Source organism: Carex rostrata, chromosome 4, assembly GCF_964058835.1.
Source record: "Carex rostrata chromosome 4, lpCarRost1.2, whole genome shotgun sequence".
Classification (NCBI taxonomy): domain Eukaryota; kingdom Viridiplantae; phylum Streptophyta; class Magnoliopsida; order Poales; family Cyperaceae; genus Carex; species Carex rostrata.
The window spans coordinates 7,670,916-7,694,732 of NC_135921.1; the positions used below are offsets into that span (position 1 = coordinate 7,670,916).

Below are 23,817 nucleotides of genomic sequence, written 5' to 3' on the forward strand. Positions count from 1 at the left end.
TAGTCAACACCTTAAAATTTAAAGTGATAGACTGCTAGTAGATAGTTAGAATCATTGATGACGAGTCACTTCAAGTTATTCGTGAGTTGAGTTCGAATCAGCGAGTCAGCTCGGTTCAGATTTCACAACTCAGCTCACTATGTTTCGAGTTGAATTCGAGTTATCTGGGACTCGAGCTAACTCGGCTCGTTAGCAGCCTAGTTGTTGTATCATCTCCTAATATTATTCGTCAGCGGTGGACTCAGCAGCCGCCTGCCCTGCGTGGGTACGCAAAAGCGAAAACGAGGGTTGGAGTGGGTAATCGACTCGACCTACAATTTACTAATAACACCAATCCATATACGATACCCCACTCACTACTATTTATATATTGGAATGCAAATGCATCCAGGCGCAGGCGCAGCGGAGTCTCCTATACTATCTCCATCATATCATCTTATCTAATATCTCACTCATCGTGCCGTGCCAGTCTAACGTTGTCCGAAGGCAACAGAAATCGCCTTTATTACCATTTATTTACCAATTGCAAGTTCCCAACTACTCACCCCAGTGCCCCACCTCCCAACTCACGCAAAATCAACCACGCAAATAATATAGAAGCCTCCCGCGAAAAGCAAGAAAACGCGAAACGAAACCACCACCCGTACCCATACTATTAGTTATAATTCATTTTCTGAAATTCAGGCCTCAGCTGCTAACCACCCCTCTCCCTTCTCAGTCTCATGCCCCCCTCCTCATCACTTCCCCTCGCGCCGCTTCACTACCTTTCCTCCATTTCACCCGCTCGCTCCACCTCTCCAGTTCCCATGGGCCGCGATGAGGCCCTCCAGAGAAGCCTTGTGGGCCTGGCGCTGCTCATGGTCGTCGTCGGTCTCCTCACCATGTCGCTCAAAAAAGTGCTCGCCACCTATGCTTTTGGCCTCTTCGCTGTTGCTGGGATCTTGTTGCCCGATTGGGAGTTCTTCGATCGCGATTTCTCTGAGTGGTTCACCCCCATGCCCGCCACTCGGAGCGCCGCCGCTGACCGGGCTGATGATACTTGGAAGTAGGTTTTCTTCTCTCTTTTATTTTTCTCGTTTAATTGTTAGTGTTTCTCTCTTTCAAATTTAATGGGACCAATTTTCTGGCACTGGGATGGTAAAGGAGAGCCAGTTCTGCGCCATGCCTCATTATGCGTTAATTTTTAGAAAACCCTGGCATTGCTATTTTTTTTTTTCGAGTAGTTACTTTTTCTGTAATGCAAATATTATCTGGGACTTGCAACCTTCGCTGCTTCCTTCCTTTATTTAGTAAATTGCAAATATAGTATGCCCCCCTAGAGATTCCTATTCAAAAGATTACAACCTTTTCTGCTTAATATACTAAGGTTAATACTTGTTAAATCTATTGTCAATTTATAGTCAATTTTAGGCTTGGAATTTATGTTTGCAGTTTTCGATAGTAATAAATTCATTTTTACGATCCAATGGAAGCAATATAATTTCCAAATCATAATTGGATCTGGATGACTTTCTTTTTGAAGATTCCAGAAATTAAGTTTGATTTTTCTTGTATTCATCCTTAATTTATTTGTATGCACATACTTAAATGGATTTATTTAAAAAAAATCAGCGTTTTTTCATTCCCAAACAGAATTAGCTAGAATCAAGGTGGGTTAGGAGTGTTGGAGAGTCTGGGTTGATTTATTTGATTTAAGGATTGAATGCTGTGTCTTGTAATATGTATAGAAAGGATGCATGAGTATTATAAAAACACACACACGCACACACCTTTTGACCTTGTCTTTTTTCAGTCTTACAGGGACGTGTCAGGATTGGGGGGGTTAGGTGATAATCATCCAATATTGAGAAAGAAATTTTGGGTGTAAATAATTACTAACCATTGATGTGCAAGAAATAATCAATCTAAAGTACTAGACTTAGATGTTTGACTAGGTTGTGCAACACTTCTTTTCATGAATAATTTAATTCCAATTGTCCAATTGTGGGTCACCTACAAAACTTCTTTTGTTACCTCAAATTAATGTTCAGCTCAACTGTTATATAATAGCATAGGCAGTTGGGTTGTCACTCTTGAGTCTTGACAGATAATTCATCTTATTATTGCATGCTTTAGTTTATAATAACAATTCATATTTGCATCATAGGTTTGGCCACTATATGCTAGTACTAGCCATAGTGGTACAGGACCCAATCTTATGTGTACCTGTTCTCCCAACTTTGCAATACAAACCTATATTTAGCAGTACAAATCAGCTCCACTTGGATATATATTTTCACTCAATTACCCATTGTATAATTAAAGATTAAGCCACCTGTTCCAAGTTTTGGCTCGACTAACTCTTAACTATGCAACATAACCTAAGTTATCGATTTGTCAAGAAAATTAGTTAATTATACAAAAGGCGTAAATCTAACCAAAATGTTGCATTTTGAGAACCGTAATTCAACCATGAAGTTATCTATAATTTACACTTTGTGCTAAAGAAAATGCTTAAAACTTCTAACTAAAAGTTATCCAATGTTTTCTATACGAGCCACATTAGGAGTCTAAGGGAGTCCTTTTTCTTTCATGAAGGGAAATGTAGGGTGTTCCTGGCTAAATGTGTTGCTTTATAACATTCAGATTTTGGTGTGATGAAAAAACTGCCATTGTTTACTGATTCGGTTTTGGATACTTATTTTGATATCCTCAACTTAAGGTTTCTTTATAGGTCTTAATTAGGCTTATCTAAGCAATGGCTTAAAAAATCTATGTATAGAATTTGGATATGTAGTACTCAAAATTTATGCTAGGAAATACATAGTTGGTTTTGAAAGTATTAGATGTTCTCATCTTGTTTCTAATGGTGAAAATTCCCCTTTACAATCCTCCCATCATTTTTATACTTGCAAAGAGAAAGATGGAAAGAGCACAAATGACTATGTATAAATTTCATACTTGGAAAAACTACAATTGATTAATACTTATTTTGACTCTGTATTAGTTTCTGGAATTACAAATTTATTCCGGAAAAGGAAAAGTGTAAATAGGATGTATGTGTTATGAATTTCCTGCTTTCCATACACATAAACAGGATGATTATTTTCTATTTGATTTGGGAAGATATACTTATTATCTTGTGATGTATTTAACAGATTCAAGTTTCATCCTCTAAGGGTTGCCGTGCTTACAACAATATATGGCTTTGGGTTTTACAAGTGGTGGATGTACATATCCAGTTAGGTACCTAGCCTATCAATTAAAGTTCTCTCTTCTGTTTTTTTTGTCAAAATTTCTAGAATTGGTTGTGCCATACAAAATCTAATTTCTTATGATTGTTTGTGTCTTTTATCTTTACTGGAGTTCTTATTGAACATAGTTTGCTATTGTTACTTTAAAGTTTTTTTTTTGCTTAAATGTAATATTCATTTCTTTATTTATCGTGCCTTGTGTTTTCACTTTCTAACAAAATAGTTAGAAGTGTTGTTAGGGTTGGAATCTCATTGTGATAAAAAAAAAATGCAAACCTACTGAGCGGCTTAGGTTTTGATTAATTCCTTCCGAATAGAAAGAAGTTGAAGAAAATGGTATCTATGAATTAGGGAATTATGATATGAAGAAGTTTGAAGAAAGAGGGGAAATAATGTTGAGACGAAATGAATTGTAGCCGTGTGGCCATACGATACGGGAGGAATGGAGCTTATTATTATTTGGGCCTTATTAGGCTTGACTATCTACATAAATCTTTATCACTTGAGCGTCTACTAACTGGCCTGTTTATAAAAGTGATGTACAAAATAAACAAATGGTGCAGTCATCAGCAGCAGATCTTGCCATTATAGGGATACTAACCGGTATATAGTTGAGAGTTTAGAATTGGAAATATGAAACTTATAGGTTAACATGGAATTTGGATGCAAAAGTTAGATGTTGATAATAAAGTAAAATCTCTCCCTTCTCTCTCTCAAAAGTATGTAAACTAATGCGAAACTCACAAATTCAGCTATGAACTTGAAAACTATCATTAATTTAAAGGAAAAATTGTGAGATGGCCACTACAAAACTTTCAAAATGTGAAAATGCCACTACAAACTTCAAAATGGTGAAAATACCACTATAAAACTTCATTAATTGTGAAAATGTCATTTATACTCTATTAATCCTTTTTTTTTTTTTTTAAATTTAATACCTAAAACACCCTTAATTAAAATACACGAACCTAGCCTCCTCTTTTCTTCCCTTGGCTCCGTTCTTTCTTCCCCTGGCTCCCTTTCGCCTGGAGACAAACCCCTCCGCCTAGAAACGCTCCTTCGCATTTCTTCCCCGACTGTATGTAAGAGAGATTAAGAGAGCAAACTCCTCCGCCTGGAGACGCTCCCTTCCGCTCTCCCCTTCTCCCTTCCACCTCCCCGACTGGAGACAATCTTACTCCCTTCCGCTCCCTTCCTCCTTCGGTAATTTCTTCACTGACTGGAGAAATCAGTAGATTTTTAAGTTTTAAGAAATAGTTTTGCTTAGAAAAGCTTACTTTTGTAAATTCTTACATTTTTGATGTCACAACAGAGAAAAAGGAAGATGAGGAGCTTCTTCAAGAGCTGGGAATGAATGAACACAAGAAAACTGCTTATGAGTTTCAACAAAGGTACTTCAATTTGAATAATACAGAATCCACTATACAAGTTTTGGTAATAATTTTTGGTTTTTCAATTCTGAACTTCAGTCCTTTGCTAGTAAAAGTTGGTACTGTACCAATAGCTGGTACAGTAGCTGTACCAGTAAAACAGTGCCAGTAATACCCTGGTACCAAGGCATGTTACTATTTTTAGTCATTATTCTAAAATAATACTAGTAATACCCAAAGCCTATTAATTTGAGGGTATTTGACATTGTACTCAATAATTAGTTAATTTAAATACAAAATTCATTGCCTTCTCGATTTAGCCATTCTTGCACATCCCATCTATAAGAGTGCTATAGGTCACAACATTATGCTCATGCCCTTTAAAAATCATGTCATTTAGAAAATCCACTGCCCTATCAATTTCACCTTTCTTGCACAGCCCGTCAATAAAAGTGGTATAGGTAACAACATCCGGTTCATGCCCTTTAGAAATCATATCCTGTAGGAAATCCATTGCCTTATCAATTTCACTTTTTTTACACAATCCATCTATGAGAGTGTTGAAGGTGTATAAAGGCCAACCTTATACTGGATAACTCAAGAATTAGTGACTTTTAGCTCAAGGTCCTGACTTTCTAGGTTAATCTAGATCAATTTATATATATTTTATAGGGATCATGAGTTATTTTCAAACCTTATGTTTGGCTCAGGATTCTCGAGTCAACACAAGTCCTTGCATTCTTTTCATGATCAAAAAGAATATATATAATTTATAAAACTTTCTGTGATTCGATATTCCTTTAGCAATCATCTTTTTAATCAATATTTAATTGTTCTTTGCTCCTTGTTCTAGAACTTGTATTAATTTAACAGTGATAATCTCTATCTTGATTGAAATAAATATATAACATGTCTTCTGGACGGTAATCCTCATCTCCTCTTTGACCTGCCACTGCCAGGTCATTTCCCAAAAGGTACATTTTTCCCCAAATTTGTATAGAGTGTGATTCTTATTCTATATATTAACTTGGCAAAATTGACACAGCCCCGAACAAAATTGACACAGTATAAGGACAAGAGAATAGATGACTGTTTAATTTTGGGGAAAATTTCATACACAAAATCACAAAAATATATTAATAGCAGATTGCTTGATACCTTTTATGGTGAGCTGCGAGACTGATTTTCAGGTTGCCTTGGGTTTTCAGGTTGCCTCGGATTCAAATCTCGGGAGGTGATTAGGGTTACTGCTGGGTAAGAGGAGGAGGAGGACGAGGCGGCAACTGGAAGGAGGTGGCGATTAGGAGGAGGCGGCGGCGATTAGGGAGGAGGAATCGCCTGGAGAGGTTCGCATGTTCTTAGGTTCGCGTGAGGAGCGTGAGGAACGGCATGAACTAGAGGGTACGGTGGCAAATAATGGCATCTTCACAATTGTATGGAGGGCAAAATTGGAAATACATAAATACATATACTAAAACAGTATTTTTCAATTAATTCTTAATAAAAATAGTATTAGAATACAGCAATAATGACATTTTCACAATTATGGAAGTTTGGAGTGACATTTTTTCAATTTCAAAGTTTGGAGTGACATTTTCACATTTCCACGGTTTTGGAGTGGCATTTTCACAATTTTCCCTAATTTAAAATACATACTACATGGTTCTTTCTAATACAGAGCAAAATAAGTTTTGTCTTCTAATTGGCCGATATGCGAGGACAAATGATTCATTACCTTACTTGTGATGCATACTGTATCACAAGTGTATACCTAGATGTCATTATATATGTATCCAAAGTAAAGAAATAAACAATTTGTCTTCACAAACTAACTAATTAGGTGTTCTACACATGCTACATATTTTATTAATAGAGGGTAAAATATGAAATTTATAAATTTAAAATGAGTTTTAATAAAAAAAGCAATAAATTGAGTAAATTTGTGAAATTTAGAAATTTAGAAGGGTAAATATGAAATCATGAATTTTGAGGAAAGACATAATTTTAATTTTTTTGACGGGTATACATAAAATTTTCCCTTTTAAAAAGTTTGTGATAGTTTTATTGGTATAAAGAGCTCAGACCTACTTTCTTTTTATGAACACAAGTATTGTTGAATTTTGAATATATTATTTTTATACAGAGTGACATTATTATAGCATAGTGTGCTATGTGCAATTTTCAACAAAAGTTTATAATATTGTCTCATACAAATAAACCCAAAATATAGAACTAATAAATACTGAATAAATTTGTCATTAATTTTATAGCATATTAGAATTTTTTACATATCTCAATGAAATTTAAATTAATTAATGTTTTTTTTTTAAACAAAAAAGAGAGGCTAGAAGCCCATTTCATTATTGAAACATAAAATTACATAGTCAAGCCATACACTGGCAATTCATGATGAAGCACAAAAATAATAGCATAGCCATATAGGCAACCAAGCAGCAGAATAGCCAAACATAATAAATATCTAATGACTAAAAGTAGGCTAAACAAGCTATAACTAAGCCACTCAATAGAGGGCTGAGGGTAAAACTAGGGACAAAAATTGTTGAGTATGACATCTCATTCATTACTAAGGTTGACTCTAGGAGGCTGATACACCACAACCTCCATGTTAGACGGAATGACAATCAGAGGCACTATATCCTCTATAATCGGCATCCAATTCACAACTGCTATCTTGATCTTTTGCTTAATCGACCTTGTCCAATAAATTACAGTAGATTTAATGAGTAAAATTATATTCCTTATAGATTTTGGTACACAGTCATTAAAGCATACATCATTCATGTGTTTCTAAATCATCCAACACACAGAACTCAGAACTACCAGTAACCCTCGAGTTTCATGTAAGGGTAGTGTAAGAGCATAATGAAAAATATATATCATTCCTGACCCATTCATACATAATCATTTGACTTTTCTCTAACCAGAACCATATTTATTGGGCAAAAAAGCATGCAATAAAAAAGTGGTCTCTAGTATCATTTTCATAACAGAAGTAACAAGTTTGGGTGCATGTCCAGCCTTTTTTTGTCAGTATGTCTTTAGTGAATATTTTCTTATGCAAATTTAACCACATAAAAATTATAATCTTGTGTGGTACTGATATATTCCACCAGATCAATGGTTGGGGAGCTAACACCCCCCCCCCCCCCCCCCCCCCCCCCCTATGATTTATCAATTTGTAAATGGATTGTGTAGAATACTTTTCTGTGGGATCCCATCTCAATGCTAAATCATCATAGTTAGATTGGAAGGACACTGAACTACTGATTTGCAAAATGTTTGACCAGTCAGCATAATTCATTCCCATAAGTAAAATTAATTAATGGTTATTAAATGATAAAAGATGAAATGTCCAATTTTAATATAAAATTTATTTGGAAGCTGTTTTGGAACTGTAACCCAAACGGATATTGTACAATAAGTTAATTATTTAAATTAACTAGCTTACAATACATGTAATTAGGACAGGAGGTGAATGATAGTCAGTTTGTTTTAAATTAACAGTTGATAGTCAGTTACATAACAGATAACTGTCAATTGAAGAAGTTGTGGAGACCATATATTGACAGTTAAGGAACATGGACGGAAATGAGAATCAAAATAAAAGTATAAATAGATTCGGCTTCATTTCTCCTTGTCACTTTTCATAAAACCAGAGTCAAACAGACGCCGATTCCAAAAACAAAATTTGTAATCCATTCAATAAACAAAAACCTTTCTATATTTACAAACCTCTTCAACCTTCCATTTGACGCTCTTCTCTCCGACCAACAAACCATATCTATCTCATCTATCTCCACCATTCAATTACAAACCTAATTAATTATTCTCGGAAATCCATCCATTACCCTTGTGTGATGGCATAAGCCGCCATTTGAACCACACAAAATGGCGTGCTGTGTCAGCATCACCGCCTGTTGCGACCGCTACTACGATGCCACCTTCAATGCCGCCGGCCTACGCTCCTCAGTCATGTCCCTCTCTGACGGCACCTCCATCCATCTCTGGTCGCCTCAATACCCTAATCCATCGTCCCGCCCAGCCATCGTTCTAATTCATGGCTTTGGCGCCTCCGCCACTTGGCAATGGGCGTCATATCTCCGACCCCTTATTCGCTCCGGCTTTGATCTCTATGTACCCGATTTGATCTTTTTTGGCGGATCCTTCTCCCCTTCTCCGGACCGATCCGATTATTTTCAGGCTCGGTCTGTAGTCAGTGTGCTGGATCGCCTCGGAGTCAACCGATTTGGTCTGGTCGGAGTTAGTTATGGTGGGTTCGTTTCTTATCGGATAGCGGAGCTGTACCCAGAACGGGTGCAGCGGGTGATGTTGGTTTGTGCGGGAGTCTGTTTGGAGGATTCTGATCTGGCTGCGGGGTTGTTTGTGGTGTCCAACGTAGCGGACGCAGCCGAGCTGCTTGTGCCGCGGTGGCCGGATAAGCTGCGGGAGCTCGTCAGGTTGACGTTTGTCAAGCCGCCACGTGTCATGCCCACGTGCTTCATTCGGGACTACATCCAGGTAGGCGCACTTTTTCCCTAAAAAAACACTTGGAGGCATGTGATTGGTTTGACGGGTGCGTGTTTTGTCGTTTGTGTCGGGGGAGGAGGGAATGAATTCGCATCCTCTGAGATATCTCAAACTTTTGAGTGTTTTTTCTGAAAAATCTCAACCGTTCAAATACGTTCTGCACGAATCTCGAAGCACAGAAAATACTGCCCTTGCGCGATCTCCGAATAGGCACCGTACACGTTAGACACGCAAAAGTTGAGATATGACAGAGGATACGCAGTCGGTGGGAATTGGGGTTTGAATTCTGTTTGAATTGGGGTTGGTTGGTCCAAGCGAAACCTGTTTGCAGACAGTTTTTGATCTAGTGTGCCACTGTTGATGTATTCAACCATGTATATGTATTGAGAAGAATGCAGGCCAGTCCAGTGTAGATCGGAGTAGGTCCGATCATGAGTATGATGGGTTTCAAGACTGTCTGCTTTAAGATTAGTGTGAACAAAAATTGAAGCGCATATGTACAGATATTAAAATAGAGCACTTCAATCTTTAAGCGGATCGGACGGTCCGGAGCCCATCAAACTTAAAGGAGGTCTGGTACCATCAGACCTACTCCGCATCCAGTGCATTGATCTGCTTCATTGAGTGTATAAACTACAAACTACAACATTTCTCCTTTTTTTGTGAAAACTGAAAAGTGAAAACCAATGTGCTTGGACCCACCTAATGTCATACAATGGCCAGGTATCTTATCTTCTTTATGACTTTATTATGTGGGGGCAATAAAGACGTGGAAAGTTTGACAAGATTATTCCACTTGATTAGCCTCGCTTTATTTATTGAACAAAAGGAATATTCATTAGCCTCTGCCCTCTGTTAGTTAATTTAACAAAGGACAGCTAAATATTAATACTGCTATAAAAGGATGCGAAAATTCTTTAATTAATCGTATTTTTGTGCTTGTTGATTAAGACTTTTAGGCTCTGTTAGGTAGCAAAACGCAAGTTATGGGAAAAAAAAATTCACTCAAACTGAAAATTTTTATTCTCACATAAATAGTAATTTTCAGTTCAAATTTTTTGATTCCTATTCCCAATAGAGCTGCCGAACAAGGCCTTAGTGACTGCTATAGGAATTCTAGGTTCTTATTAGATAATGAAGTGAACAACGACAAATTAGAAGTTACTTTCAAAGTCATCAACCAAATATTTAGGCCTCGACACAATTTTAGAATTTTCAACAATTATTTCAGAAATTTTTTCCTTAATGACAGGTCATGTGCACAGAGTATTCTCAGGAAAAGACTGAGCTACTCCAGTCTCTCATAAAAGATAGAAAAATCTCAAATCTTCCCAAAATAACTCCGGTACACTTCTTTTACTCAATTGCTTTATAGCTCTTTCCAGTTGCTATTATTTTTTCCTTGGAACAGTAAACAAAAGGATAGACGCAAAATGCACAAAAAATTGACTCAACTAGTGCTGGCAGCATATTGTAAAAGTGGCATAATGATTTCAGCAGAGTATCAGATCCAGAAATTTATTCCTTTTGTTAAAAGAATTTGAAGTATCGAAGAATCTTAGCTTCACAGGTAGTGCTTTCAATCAAGGTAAGTTTTAACACATTTTGTATGCAGCCAACTTTGATTGTTTGGGGGGAGGAAGATAAAGTATTCCCATTAGAGCTTGCTCACAGATTGAAGAGGTGCGTTCTGTTTTTTTCATGCAAAAATGTAAAATCAGACAAGTCAGATAATGGTGGGTTAACCTGACATGCCTCACTAGCTGTTCAAATACATATATAACAGGGTGGCAATATTGACCAGACCCCACCCACCTAATGAAATGGTGTCGGGATCAGTCGGTTCTCTTGATTCTGGTTTATGTTTGATTTCATTATTTCTTAAAGAAAAAAAGGTTAAGTCCATCAGAGTTAAACTGATATAGTTATTCTGAGATAATATGATAATTTCAGGCATTTAGGGGAGAATTCTCAATTAGTTACTATCAAAGAAGCTGGGCATGCAGTGAACCTTGAGAAACCCAAAGAAGTTTGCAAGCACATAATCAACTTTTTTTCTTGAACCATCCTACTTTTGTCGCTCAAGGTTCGAGAGTCCTATCATTTGCTAAATACTTATGATTTTACATGAATAAAATGTATTAAACGTTTCAAGTGTAGCTCCTCTTTGTTTGTTTAGTTAAACTTTCTTTTGACTGAGCAACAGGTTTTTCTTTCTTGTTTATGTTTCAGATTGAGAAATTAAGAGATCATAAGAATATTTAATCTCAATTTAATATACAACTGACTGACCTCTTTATTGCGTAAATTGGGAATATTTCTGCAGGTGTAGTTGCGGCAATATCAGTCTATTAAGTGCAACACTGCAACCTCATTCTTTTAATTCGCTTAATCAACTATAAATTAAATGGAGGTAAAATTATTTGGGGCCGTCTCCTTTAAATGGAGACAGTGTAATAAATCATGCACGTATATTACATCCAACTTTTGTCTTAGAGAAACATGTGATATATGATTGGAATGAGGATTTTTTTTGCAAGAATCTCTACTCGTATCCAGAAACGATGTGATATACGTTGGTCACAGCCAATGGTTGGTTTACGGGCTGTGGTGGTGTTTGTGGTAATGAAACAAGCGTATTCTGCATTGTTATCATTTGGTTTTGTTGTAAGGTAATTAGGTGAGTTAATTTCTCAAGCAAGGTAGCTGTTTCGGAGGTGGCTGTTTCAGAGAGGTTCTCGGGAGGATTCATCATGAGAACGGGAAAAAACAGGAATCAAAACTCCTTAGAGCAATATAGTAAAGAGAATAGTAGTTAAAGACAAAGAAGAACTATAATTCTCTGAACTATATCACCAGGTTAATCGTCCTGCTCTGATACCATGTCACAATTAAAATCACAAAGAACACCAAACTCCCTTGAACTCCCTCCCTCCCTTATTTTATTAATCAAGCTTAATATTACAAGCAAGTTTTCTTTTCTGTCTTTTTTCTTAATTGAAACAGAGATGCACCTCCCTAGTTATATCCTTCTAAGAATGAAAAATAAAGCAACAATCATCTAGATATAGTAAATAAATATTGGCCACCTATACATAGCTAAACATAACAAATAAAAAAAAAGATAATAATAGATGCCAATCTTCTGGAAATATCTCTCAGGATCTTGCGTATCAACTTGCCAAATCCAACATTCCCCCTCAAGTTTATACGTAAATATCCATCATTCCTAATTTATCAAGCGATTCCTGAAATGTCTTGGTTGACACGGCTTTTGTCAGCATATCAGCTAGTTGTTCACTTGATCTCACAAAAGGCATTTTGATGACTTTCGCATCTAACTTCTCTTTGATGAAGTGTCTATCAATTTCAATATGCTTTGTCCTATCATGTTGAACCGGGTTATGAGAAATATCTATGGCTGCCTTGTTATCCTAATTCCTCGAGCAATCTTCTTAACCATAGCAGCTCACATATGCACTTCACCATTCCTCTGAATTCGGCTTCAGCACTTGAAAGTGCCACCACGTTCTGTTTTTTGCTTCGCCATGTCACTAGATTTCCTCCCACAAAGCTAAAGTACCCTGCAGTCGATTTTCGATCTACCACACAGCCAGCCCAGTCAGCATCACTGTAACCACTCACTTCTAAATGTTTGTTTTTCCGGAACACAATTCCTCTTCCTGGAGCCCCCTTCAAGTACCTAATAATTCTCATAACAGCTTCCATATGCTCATTACTTGGTGAGTGCATGAATTGACTCACAACACTTACTGCATGAGCGATGTCAGGTCTGGTATGTGATAGGTAAATTAATTTTCCTACCAACTTTTTGTATCTTTCTTTGTTAACTGGTGTTTGATTTGGGCTCACATCTAGTTTTACATTTTGAACCATGGGTGTATCAGCCGGTTTACACTCTAGCATCCCGACTTCGACAAGAAAATCAAGTACATATTTTCTTTGAGAGAGAAATATACCTTCTTTGTTGCGAGATACTTCGATTCCAAGAAAGTACTTCAGTCCACCTAGGTTCTTCATCTCAAATTCTTTTGACAATTTATTTTCTAATTCTTCAATTTCATTACGATCATTACCTGTTATGATCATATCATCAACATAAATAATTAAAACAGCAATTCTTCCCTGATTCTTTTTGTAGAACATAGTATGGTCAGATTCACTTTGAGTGTATCCACATCCCTTCATTACTTGACAAAACCGACCAAACCATGCCCTTGGTGACTGCTTTAATCCGTACAAAGCCTTCTCTAGTTTGCACACCTTTTTTTCTCTTCCCAATTGTTCATAGCCAGGTGGAATATCCATATATATTTCCTCCTTTAAGTTTCCGTGCAAGAAAGCATTCTTCACGTCAAATTGATGTAGAGGCCAGTCTAAGTTTGCTGCAAGGGATAAAAGAACTCGAACAGAATTTAGTTTAGCAACTGGTGAGAAAGTTTCTTGAAAGTCAATTCCATAGGTTTGAGTGTACCCTTTCGCAACTAACCTTGCTTTATATCTTTCGATTTTCCCTTCTGCATTATATTTTAGAGTATAGACCCACTTACACCCAACTGTTTTCTTACCCTCTGGTAAGTCAACTAAGGTCCATGTACGATTTTTCTTTAATGCATCCATTTCGAATTGCATTGCCTCAATCCACATTGGATCCTTTAATGCTTCTTCTAGTTTTTCCGGTACTATGACCGATGATATTTGGTTCACAAATGTTTTGAGTGGTTCACACAAGTTTTTAGTGGTGGTAAAATTAGCAATTGGATACTTGACTTCTTCGCTTGTTCCATCCTCTGGAACATAGCGCTTTGGTGGTTTACCTCGATTAGTCCTAAATGGTAAATTAAAAACAGGCTTAGCACGACTTACCTCATGATCATCCTCAGGAGTCATTGGCCTTTGTGGTACTTCGGATTGTAACTCTTCATTTGACTCAGCTACCTCAGGTACCACCCTATCCGGGCCAATATCTTCTGGATTGGGATCTTGTGGCGTGTGTTTATCATGAAATGAGCTTTCCAAATTTTTCTCATCAAAAATTGATTTCGGGCCTTCACATGGTTCGGGAATAATTAAATTTTGGATGGGAGCAATTAAATCCGTAGCTTGATATGGTTGCCTTAAAAAATCCAAATTTTGTGAATAATTGAATTCGTACTCAATTTCTTCCTGAATTGAATTATTTCCCTTGAAAAAATATTCACTTTCCAAAAAAACAATATCCATGGTTGTAAAAAATTTCCTTGTATTTGGATTGTAACATTTGTATCCTTTTTGATGCATCCTAAATCCTAAGAATACACACTTCTCAGCACGGGGTTCAAACTTTGATCGGGAAGGTTTTTGAAGATGAACATATGCAGTACAACCAAATATTTTTGGAGGTAAGTTGAGAATAGAAGGAATCCTAACATGACTGGATAATATTTGGAGTGGTGTTTTGAAATTATTGACTCGTGTTGGAGTTCTATTGTTAAGATACACAGCAAAAGATACTGCATTATCCCAAAAAATCGAAGGCATATGACTCTCAAACATGATCGATCGGACAGTTTCAAGGATATGTCTATTTTTCCTTTCGGCAATCCCATTTTGTTGAGGAGTACCAACACACGTGGTTTCGTGCAAAATGCCATTTTCCTTAAAAAAAACTTGTAAATTTTTATTTACATATTCTGTTCCATTATCACTTCTCAAAATCTTAATCCTTTTCTCAAACTGATTTTGTACCATCTTAAAATTTTTTTGAAACACATTTGTTACCTCATCTTTGGTTTTTAATAAATAAACCCATGTCATTCGGGTACAATCATCAGTGAAAGTTGTAAACCACCTACATCCTGATTTAGAGACAACTGGGGATGGTCCCCATACATCAGTATGAACCAAATCAAATGGAACCAAACTTCTTTTATCACTATCAAAATAAGATGTTCTATGGCTTTTAGCCTTAATACATGTTTCACACACAAATTGTTCATTCTCTAAACCAACAAATAAATGAGGGGAAAGTTTTTTTAAATACCCAAAAGAGGGATGTCCTAGCCTCTTATGCCATAAAAAAATTGTTTCTCTCGAGTTATTAGGTTTCATGCTTGACAGATAGGTTTTTCCAATCTTCACTTCATCAAGATAATACAATCCGTCTCGTTTAGTACCACGGCCAATGACCTCCTTCGTGAGGATATCCTGAAAGATAACATAATTCGGAAACATAAGCGCTACACAATTCTGTTCTTCTGTTAATTGTCCGATTGAGATCAGTTTGGTTGATAAGGATGGGACAAATAGTGTATTTTTAAGGGTGATATTATCTGACACGGGCACATCCCCTGCCCCTTCTACCGGGTAAGTCACCCCATTTGCATTAAAAATACCATTTTTCTTTGTTTTCCTATTGGTCACAAAATCTCTTTTTGAATAGGTCATATGATCCGTGGCCCCTGAGTCTATTATCCATTCACCTGATTTTTTATATTCGGGATAATTAGAGAAATAAGTTTTACCTGGGCCTTCACATGTACCAGATGTACCTGTTGCATGTAAGGCAATTGATCTTGTGCCTTGACCTGTTTCATGACTCATTCTTAGCTCTTGTTCTTGGCTTGAACCGGCCCAGTAGCTCTCCTCTTGACCCGACATCTTGCCTCTAGGTGGCGTTTGCTTTAGCTAGAGTTGTTGATTCGGCACCAGATGAGGCATCGGGTTGACTGTGCCTTGGGCTTGATTCGGCACAAGATGAGGCTCAGCTGTTGCAAGTGCTGCCTTACCCTTTGGCATTTGTTGCTTATTTTTCCTCCTTTCTACATACCACTCGGGGTATCCCACAATTTGAAAACATTGCTCCTTCACATGTCTAGTTCCTCCACAGTGTGAACATTTCAATTTAGATTTATCAACTGGGTTATTTTTATTGAGAGTGAGTCTTACCTCTGCGGATTTAAACCCTTTAGAGACCATCGCCATTGAATTCTGATAGCCTCCATCTCCTTTGATCATAACCTCCTGCCTAATGTTCTCACGCCTTACGTACCCATACGCCTGTTCTATTGTGGGGAACGGGTTGAGTTTGAGAACTTCGGCTCTTACATGATCTAGCCGGTCATCAAGGCCATCAAGAAATGCATAAACTCTATTCTTCCTGATATATGTGTTGAATGCTTCTATGTCATTAACACACACCATCGGATTGGGACACCGAAAATCGATTTCTTGCCACAGTTTTTGCAAGTCATCGTAGTACTCTTCTATGGCCCTGCCTCCCTGTTTAAGGTGAGATACTTGCCGGTTGAGTGCAAAAATTTGTGCTTCATCACATCCATCATAGAAGGTCGTAGCTATTGCTTCCCACACACCTCTTGCTGTAGGATATCGGATGTAGCTCCCCCTCAGCCTTGGTTCGAGAGAGTTGATTAACCACCCTTTGACAATAACATCATAGACTAGCCATTTTTGATACAGAGGTTCGGTTATGTCCGGTGGTTGAGGTATGCCCGTGAGATGCTTCATTCTCTCGCGTCCTTTTACGTACATCTCAACTGCTTGACACCAAAATGCATAATTTGTGCCGTCCATCTTTATGTCAATAGGATTGGGATGTATAGCTCCATCGGTCACAGCCAATGGTTGGTTTACGGGCTGTGGTGGTGTTTGTGGTAATGAAACAAGCGTATTCTGCATTGTTATCATTTGGTTTTGTTGTAAGGTAATTAGGTGAGTTAATTTCTCAAGCAAGGTAGCTGTTTCGGAGGTGGCTGTTTCAGAGAGGTTCTCGGGAGGATTCATCATGAGAACGGGAAAAAACAGGAATCAAAACTCCTTAGAGCAATATAGTAAAGAGAATAGTAGTTAAAGACAAAGAAGAACTATAATTCTCTGAACTATATCACCAGGTTAATCGTCCTGCTCTGATACCATGTCACAATTAAAATCACAAAGAACACCAAACTCCCTTGAACTCCCTCCCTCCCTTATTTTATTAATCAAGCTTAATATTACAAGCAAGTTTTCTTTTCTGTCTTTTTTCTTAATTGAAACAGAGATGCACCTCCCTAGTTATATCCTTCTAAGAATGAAAAATAAAGCAACAATCATCTAGATATAGTAAATAAATATTGACCACCTATACATAGCTAAACATAACAAATAAAAAAAAAGATAATAATAGATGCCAATCTTCTGGAAATATCTCTCTGGATCTTGCGTATCAACTTGCCAAATCCAACATATATCAATAGATCATACAAAATATAAGGGACATAAAGCCAATACCCTTCAAAATAAAACACATACAACGAGTCAATGTTTAACATACCCATATCATGCTTCTTGCTACTTGTTTTTTGCTCCTTACTCCTTGCTTATTGATAAACCAATTCTAAAACCTTCCTTGTATTTTGTACCTACACAAAAAGCACGTATAAACCATATCTTATATGAAATGACCCCTCCTTGCATTTTTAGAAGCAAAATCATCAATTATATGTTCAACATCAATAGTTTTCAAGATATTTTTTTCGACACTTAATATTGTTAATCCATTCAACCTATCTTGAGTCATAGTTGTTCGTAAATAAGATTTTATCAACTTTAATTTTGAAAAACTCCTTTCTGCAGATGCCACAGTAATAGGTACAGTTAGTAAAACTCTATAAGCAACCAAAACATCATTTTCTATTTCTTTTTTCACTACCTAATGCATATTTTCTAGAAAACATTATTTTAAATTAAAAGATAAAACAAAGTAATAGAACGATAAAACCTAGGCAATGAGGTAGAGCAGTCCAATATAGAGGCCGCTCCGTTGCCGCGCTCGCTGACAATTTTCTAGGTTTATGGAATCAGTTTTGTGCAACAAATTCATACTGAGTCTGCACTGATGAATTCAGTAACACAATGTTAGCATACAGGCGCGGTTCCATCAGATGTACTAATTCGCTCAGGCAATTTATAATTGTTCTATACCACTATTTCTGTACTGGACCTCGTTGTTTTAGGATGTAGTCTAGTGCATCGACTAGCTATGTACATGGAAGGATGCATATTACAATTGCACATATAATTAATCACATATTTTGACTTTTGAGTTACTCCAGATCATTAACAGAAATTCTCAAAATAATGGAATATGAGAAGCAATATAGCATTGATGTGAAAACAGATAATAGAGCAACAGTGATGCCGAATAATATCATTGATATTTTCACCATCCTTCTTTATTCGTTAGAAAACTATTGATGTTGATATATCAATAAAAAACCGGTTGAGTGGCTTTTGTAGAGAAACAATGGAACAACCAATAATGCTGCACAAAGTAGTTGCGTAATTTTACTTGAGTAATATTTTGAATAGTAATAATATAAACGCATATTTTGAATACGCTCATTTAATCATTTAGTTTTATCCATAGTACGCATACAAATCCGGTTGCTATTATTTTTCTTCTATGTTGGCATCTGAATGGTGCTCCTTGATTCACAATTTTGTTTACATAACTGTACCAATTCAAGGCCTAATGTTTACTTTTTTAATAGATCACTGCAACTGTTTCAATTATCTAAGACGCTGTAGAAATCTTGGAACTGTTTTTGAAGTAAACCTCTTTAGTTCTTTATTTTACTAAGCCTCTTATCAACTACTTGGTTCCTTTGTAATTCTTAATTACCTTAATACCTTGGATCAGAAAACTGGATAGCAAATGCAGAAAACATAACACATTAACTAGTGACAGCAGAACGTGCTGGTGATGTGATGGCATTGCAAAAATATTAGCTGAATCTGATACTTACTCTTTGCTTTTAGTACAGGCAATATCCTTTTGTTATAAATTGAATAATTGTATTACACCTGTCCTATTTTATGATAATCTAACTCATTATATACGAAGCTAACTTCGTTTCATTGCAGGAGAAGAAGTATTTCCAGTTTTCCACTAGAGCTTACAATAATATTGGAGCTACGATAACAGCATAATGAGAAGGAAATTTCATTAGGACACATGTCTTGCACATTAGTCAGAAATGGGAATAAAAATTACAACAGAAATGGCTTGTGGTAAATGTCGAACTTTTGTGATGAAGATAGCTGGGGCTCCTGGAAAACAGATAAACAGCATCAAAAACTCATTAATGCCGACCAGCCCACAAAAATGGTTTTCGATGTACACATGCCAATTTTAGGGTCCTACTCAATAATAAGGCACATTTAATAAACATTTTTGCAGAATTTCATATTCATTTTTTATTATGTTCAGATGTAAAATATAGGTGTATCACCGCATTCTGTTGTTTATGACAAGAAAAAAATTTCTAAAGGATTTATTAGAGCCAACATTTACAGATGACCAAAGGGTGAAATGAAATTAGTAGGTGTTGAGCCCAATGGAATCAGATTGACCTGTGTTGAGCCCAATGGAATAGCCCGACGAATGAGAGAAGCTATGGGGCCACTGAACTGACAACTGGATCCAGTTTCACGAATTGCACATCTCATAGCAGTGAGCAAACGACCATATGTTGTCCCGGGCTCCGATTCTACTGCCTGAATAAAGCTGAAAGTCATGGCACCTGTTGAAGTGCTGCGGGTAAACGCCTGCTTATGCAAGTAATAGGAATAATTGTTAATTCATGACCTGAAAGTCAGAACATGCTACCTCTACAGCATCTCCCTCATATTGTGTCCACTGAGACTTGAATCAGAATGTCTTAAAAGTCATTTTAGTAACTTAATTTTGAGCTACCGGTTGGATTAATAAATATATATATTAGCAGCACTTCAATGATTGAATTTTTGAAGTTTGAAAAAATCATAGACTAACCGAAGTATCAGCAGAAGTTTGATTATCATCACAACCACTGATCAAAATTGCAATCCCTCCATTAGTTCCTTTATATTCCCGTGATGGTGCACTGTGATCCTCCCATTGCCAGGATCCACTCCTTAAATAAAATTAAAAAGTGTATATATGAACACATATATCAAGAGAAAATCCAATTCAAAACTAACTGAGAAAGCTCCACAATTAGTAAGTTTGCAAATCAAGAGAAAAGATTAACAAATTCCGAAAGAAGACATAATTAAAGAACTAAATATATTTTTTTTTTTTTGAAAGCTTCGCAGAAGCTGTGAAGTTGTGAGCGGGGCTCGAACTCTCGGTCTTTGGGTAACTACAGTCCTAGGACCTTTCTCCTAGCCAACTGTGCTACCGCCCTATGATCTCTCAAAAGAACTAAGTTGTGCTTCACAATTAATGGGTATTCTTATACCACATATATATTCTGAACAATCATGTCTCCGACTTCAGAAAAAGGAAAAAAAAATAAGGAAGAAAAAAAACCTTTGACCGACCCCTCATTAGAGTAAAACGAAAGAAATTAGTCTAAAATATTATTCATCTTAATTAGACATGTCGGATCAGGACAATCAGGTCCTTGCTAACATAACTATATGACTCAAGCATTTGTGTGAATGTATTTGTGTTCATGAGAATATAAATTAAGGTTCATAACTGTATTCATTCAACCACCAAGAATATACCTGGAGATACGACACAAATAAGGCAGGTCAAGAATAGTCCCACTATGGCATGCATCGACAAGTGCGTGAAGTTTAGCATTGTAGGGGAGTGGTCGGACAATGATTTCGTTGATCTCGTCATCGAGAATTGTCCCATTGGTCTCAAAGTCGAGGGGGCAGAGTGCCTCGTCATAACCATCCAGCTCATCATTTGTCATGTCAAGCTTTTGCACCCCATGACCCGAGAAATGAAATACCAGCGAATCGCCGGCAGTGCATCCTGACACAAGCCAGCGCATGGCAGCTCGCATGTTTGCTTTGGTTGGGATCTTATTTGGGTCGCGATCCTCCTCTGCATGACAATGAGACATAAAAATAGTATTAACATTTGCAATTAATTTATTTACATGACTGATCAAAACTTAAAAGTTTGATTAAAAGGTTCGAGAATTAAGCTTGAATTTTTATCCAGTTCAAAAAAGGAAGCTTCAATGTTTATCATAATTCTCTCATCTATGTTGGATGTTCATGTAATAGTAATTGGTAAAGTCAAGAGTTTCACGTACAAAATTTGGATCCTTTTCAATTAGCAAGATTACACGATATAAATGGTAAATGATTAGACATAAATTGTGCAAAGTGAATCAAAGTGTCACGTACCAGTGAGAATAAGAATACTCTCCCTAGGGAAACCAAATTTCTGAGCGAGAAGATAAGCAACGCAATTCACATCATTTATTGTTCCTTTCAGCTCGTACCGGCTCGATGCATAAGCTATCCCAATTAAAAGCGCTCTTTTGTTTCCAAAAACGCGGGGATAACTCGTCGGGGGATAAAACCTCAAATTTGAATAACCAAACTGTTGCATCCCCGCATTCGACCCATAAGAATGCGTGGACAAATTATTGAATGAATTGCCTGATTTAGCAAAATTAGAAACTATAGACCTGACGAAGCCGACGGCATGACGAACCGGGTCTCGTCCGACATATGTTGTACCATGGCATAAAGAACAGCAGATGTTGCGTGCATATGCTGGAACCACAAGCGTGACACCACACTTGCTGCATCTCACGGTTGTACTGTGATTTGTATTGCCCATTTTTCTTCAAACTTCTTATTATTTTTATTTATTTGGGTTTGTTAAATCCTATGCATGCAGAGAGAAAAGCGATTTATAAATAGCTTTGATTCTAAGCAGACTCTTATGCAGGAATGAGATAAGGTTTGCTTTCTTTGACATTGCTTTATTCCAAAAATAAAATAAAAAGTGAGCAAGGAATTAGATTCTTTTTTTAAAAAAAAAAAAAATCTTTAGCATGGAATTATACTTTCACGAAGAGATTCTTAATTGGATTAGTTAATTTTCTTATAGGACAGTGATAACAATCCCCGCAGGTTTATCCCCGCATTTATCCCCGCAGATACTACCAAAAAAAACATGGGGGGACCGCCCAATCATTAATGAGCGTTTAAAAAACTGCAGGTATTTAACTTGAAGCATTAAAGTATTTACCTTGAATTTGTCAGGTATTAAACCCTATGCAATGATATCTATTTATGAAAGAATAAATCAATCCATTAATTGTCCCCGCACAAAATTTCCTTTTTTTTTAATCGTCCCCGCACAACTAGGAACCATTAAACATGGGGGGACCGCTCAATCATTAATGAACGTTTAAAAAACTGTTAGTATTTAACTTGAAGCATCAAAGTATTTAACTTGAATTTATCAGGTATTAAACCTTATGCAATGATCTCTATTTATGAAAGAATAAATCAATCCATTAATTGTTCCCGCACAAAATTTCTTTTTTTTTTGAATCGTCCCTGCACAACTGGAGACCATTAAATAAACAATCCTCTCACCCAATGATAAATACTCTGAGACATAATGATAAATATTTTATGTTACATGGGTAAATACTTGACATTATATGGATAAATACTTTATGTTACATGGATAAATATTTCTCAGGCATACTTGCAACTTTCAGCAAAACATCAATGATAAATACTCTCATGCATAATGATAAATACTTTATGTTACATGGATAAATACTTTGTATTGCATAGATAAATACTTTGTATTGCATAGATAAATACTTTGTATTGCATAGATAAATACTTTGTATTGCATAGATAAATACTTCTCAGACATAATTGCAACTTTCAGTAAAACATCAATAGTAAATACTTTCAGACATAATGATAAATACTCTATGTTACAAGGGTAAATACTCTATGTTACAAGGGTAAATACTCTATGTTACAAGGGTACTTCTCAGAAATAATGATAAATATTTTTTTGAACATCAATTAACATATAAGCATTTATTAACAGTGATTGTTATTAGATAACAGTATAATTAATGCGCAGATTGTTTTTAAAACAATAATTAACGCGGGAATTGTTATTAGAGGAATGCATAATTAATGCGGGGATGGGAGTGGGGGTTCTTATAATTAGTGGGGGGATAAAAGGAAACTTTTAGGGAAATTAGTGGGGGTATATATGACAGTTAAGGAAGAGAGAGAGTGCGGAGAAAATGGAGGGATGGGAGTGGGAGATTTGTTATAATTATTCTTTCTTATATGGGGCCAAGTATCATTCCAGAAGCTTCGTACAAAACTCGAACAAGTGATAAAGCTATACAGTAAATATTTCTTAGAAAATGGAGAAGAAAAAGAATTGGGGTGAGAGAGGCTCGAACTCTCGACCTCAGGATTACTCAGAAGCTATGAGACCTACGCGCTAGCCAACTGCGCCACCACCCCATGCAGTTATATCTACAATTTTAGATTATATTTACTTATCTTAATGATCTAATTTTGAACTATGCCCGGAATTTATTTTGATGCAAGTTTTGAAATGTTATTGACAACCGTATGATCAATTAAACAGTTACAAAAATAAATACACATAACAGTAGCTATATTCATTACAGTTTAGATAGGTTGTTTATTAAATCTGATCGATGCTATTCAAATTCAAATGAATAATTTATCAAACAATTTTCAAAAATAAAACTTTTTTTTTTGGTAATTGCTCGATAACCAAATACTTGTCAAATACTAAATTTAATATACAACATATTTAAACTATAATAAACAAATCTATAATATTGTTATCA

At 36.4% G+C, this 23,817-nt stretch overlaps 3 protein-coding genes, 2 long non-coding RNA genes and 1 other non-coding gene across 13 annotated transcripts; 3 read left to right on the plus strand and 3 right to left on the minus strand.

The window, feature by feature from the left end:
- Positions 1-431: 431 nt before the first annotated feature.
- On the plus strand, positions 432-3,420 carry LOC144552990 (peptidase). Its single transcript, XM_078301056.1, has 2 exons — positions 432-1,045; positions 3,138-3,420. Exons 1-2 carry the CDS (start codon positions 723-725, stop codon positions 3,223-3,225), a joined length of 411 nt encoding a protein of 136 aa, XP_078157182.1. The 5' UTR covers positions 432-722; the 3' UTR covers positions 3,226-3,420.
- An 805-nt stretch (positions 3,421-4,225) lies between these two features.
- On the plus strand, positions 4,226-6,196 carry LOC144552991 (uncharacterized). 2 transcript variants are annotated; one of them, XR_013511293.1, is made up of 3 exons: positions 4,226-4,436; positions 4,546-4,667; positions 5,812-6,196. It is a non-coding gene; the product is annotated as an uncharacterized LOC144552991 (long non-coding RNA). The 2 variants fall into 2 exon arrangements; XR_013511292.1 differs by having other exon boundaries at positions 4,546-4,624.
- A 2,059-nt stretch (positions 6,197-8,255) lies between these two features.
- LOC144552983 (uncharacterized) lies at positions 8,256-11,693 on the plus strand. 7 transcript variants are annotated; one of them, XM_078301042.1, is made up of 5 exons: positions 8,257-9,142; positions 10,404-10,496; positions 10,689-10,834; positions 11,105-11,237; positions 11,478-11,693. In XM_078301042.1, exons 1-4 carry the CDS (start codon positions 8,513-8,515, stop codon positions 11,211-11,213), a joined length of 978 nt encoding a protein of 325 aa, XP_078157168.1. In that variant the 5' UTR covers positions 8,257-8,512; the 3' UTR covers positions 11,214-11,237; positions 11,478-11,693. The 7 variants fall into 7 exon arrangements, with proteins under 7 accessions (XP_078157170.1, XP_078157168.1, XP_078157169.1 ...); XM_078301043.1 differs by having other exon boundaries at positions 11,484-11,693; XM_078301045.1 differs by having other exon boundaries at positions 8,260-9,142; positions 10,767-10,834.
- Positions 9,828-10,397, minus strand: LOC144552984 (uncharacterized). The gene is made up of 2 exons (XR_013511291.1): positions 10,255-10,397; positions 9,828-10,113 (listed from the first exon to the last, which is right to left on the minus strand). It is a non-coding gene; the product is annotated as an uncharacterized LOC144552984 (long non-coding RNA).
- Positions 11,694-18,938: 7,245 nt separating the features above from the next.
- LOC144553026 (metacaspase-1-like) lies at positions 18,939-21,842 on the minus strand. The gene is made up of 5 exons (XM_078301095.1): positions 21,344-21,842; positions 20,705-21,035; positions 19,986-20,106; positions 19,565-19,759; positions 18,939-19,261 (listed from the first exon to the last, which is right to left on the minus strand). Exons 1-5 carry the CDS (start codon positions 21,783-21,785, stop codon positions 19,202-19,204), a joined length of 1,149 nt encoding a protein of 382 aa, XP_078157221.1. The 5' UTR covers positions 21,786-21,842; the 3' UTR covers positions 18,939-19,201.
- Positions 21,843-23,376: 1,534 nt separating this feature from the next.
- Positions 23,377-23,461, minus strand: TRNAM-CAU (transfer RNA methionine (anticodon CAU)). The gene is given in 2 exon segments: positions 23,377-23,412; positions 23,424-23,461. It is a non-coding gene; the product is annotated as a tRNA-Met (tRNA).
- Between the last annotated feature and the right edge of the window lie 356 nt (positions 23,462-23,817).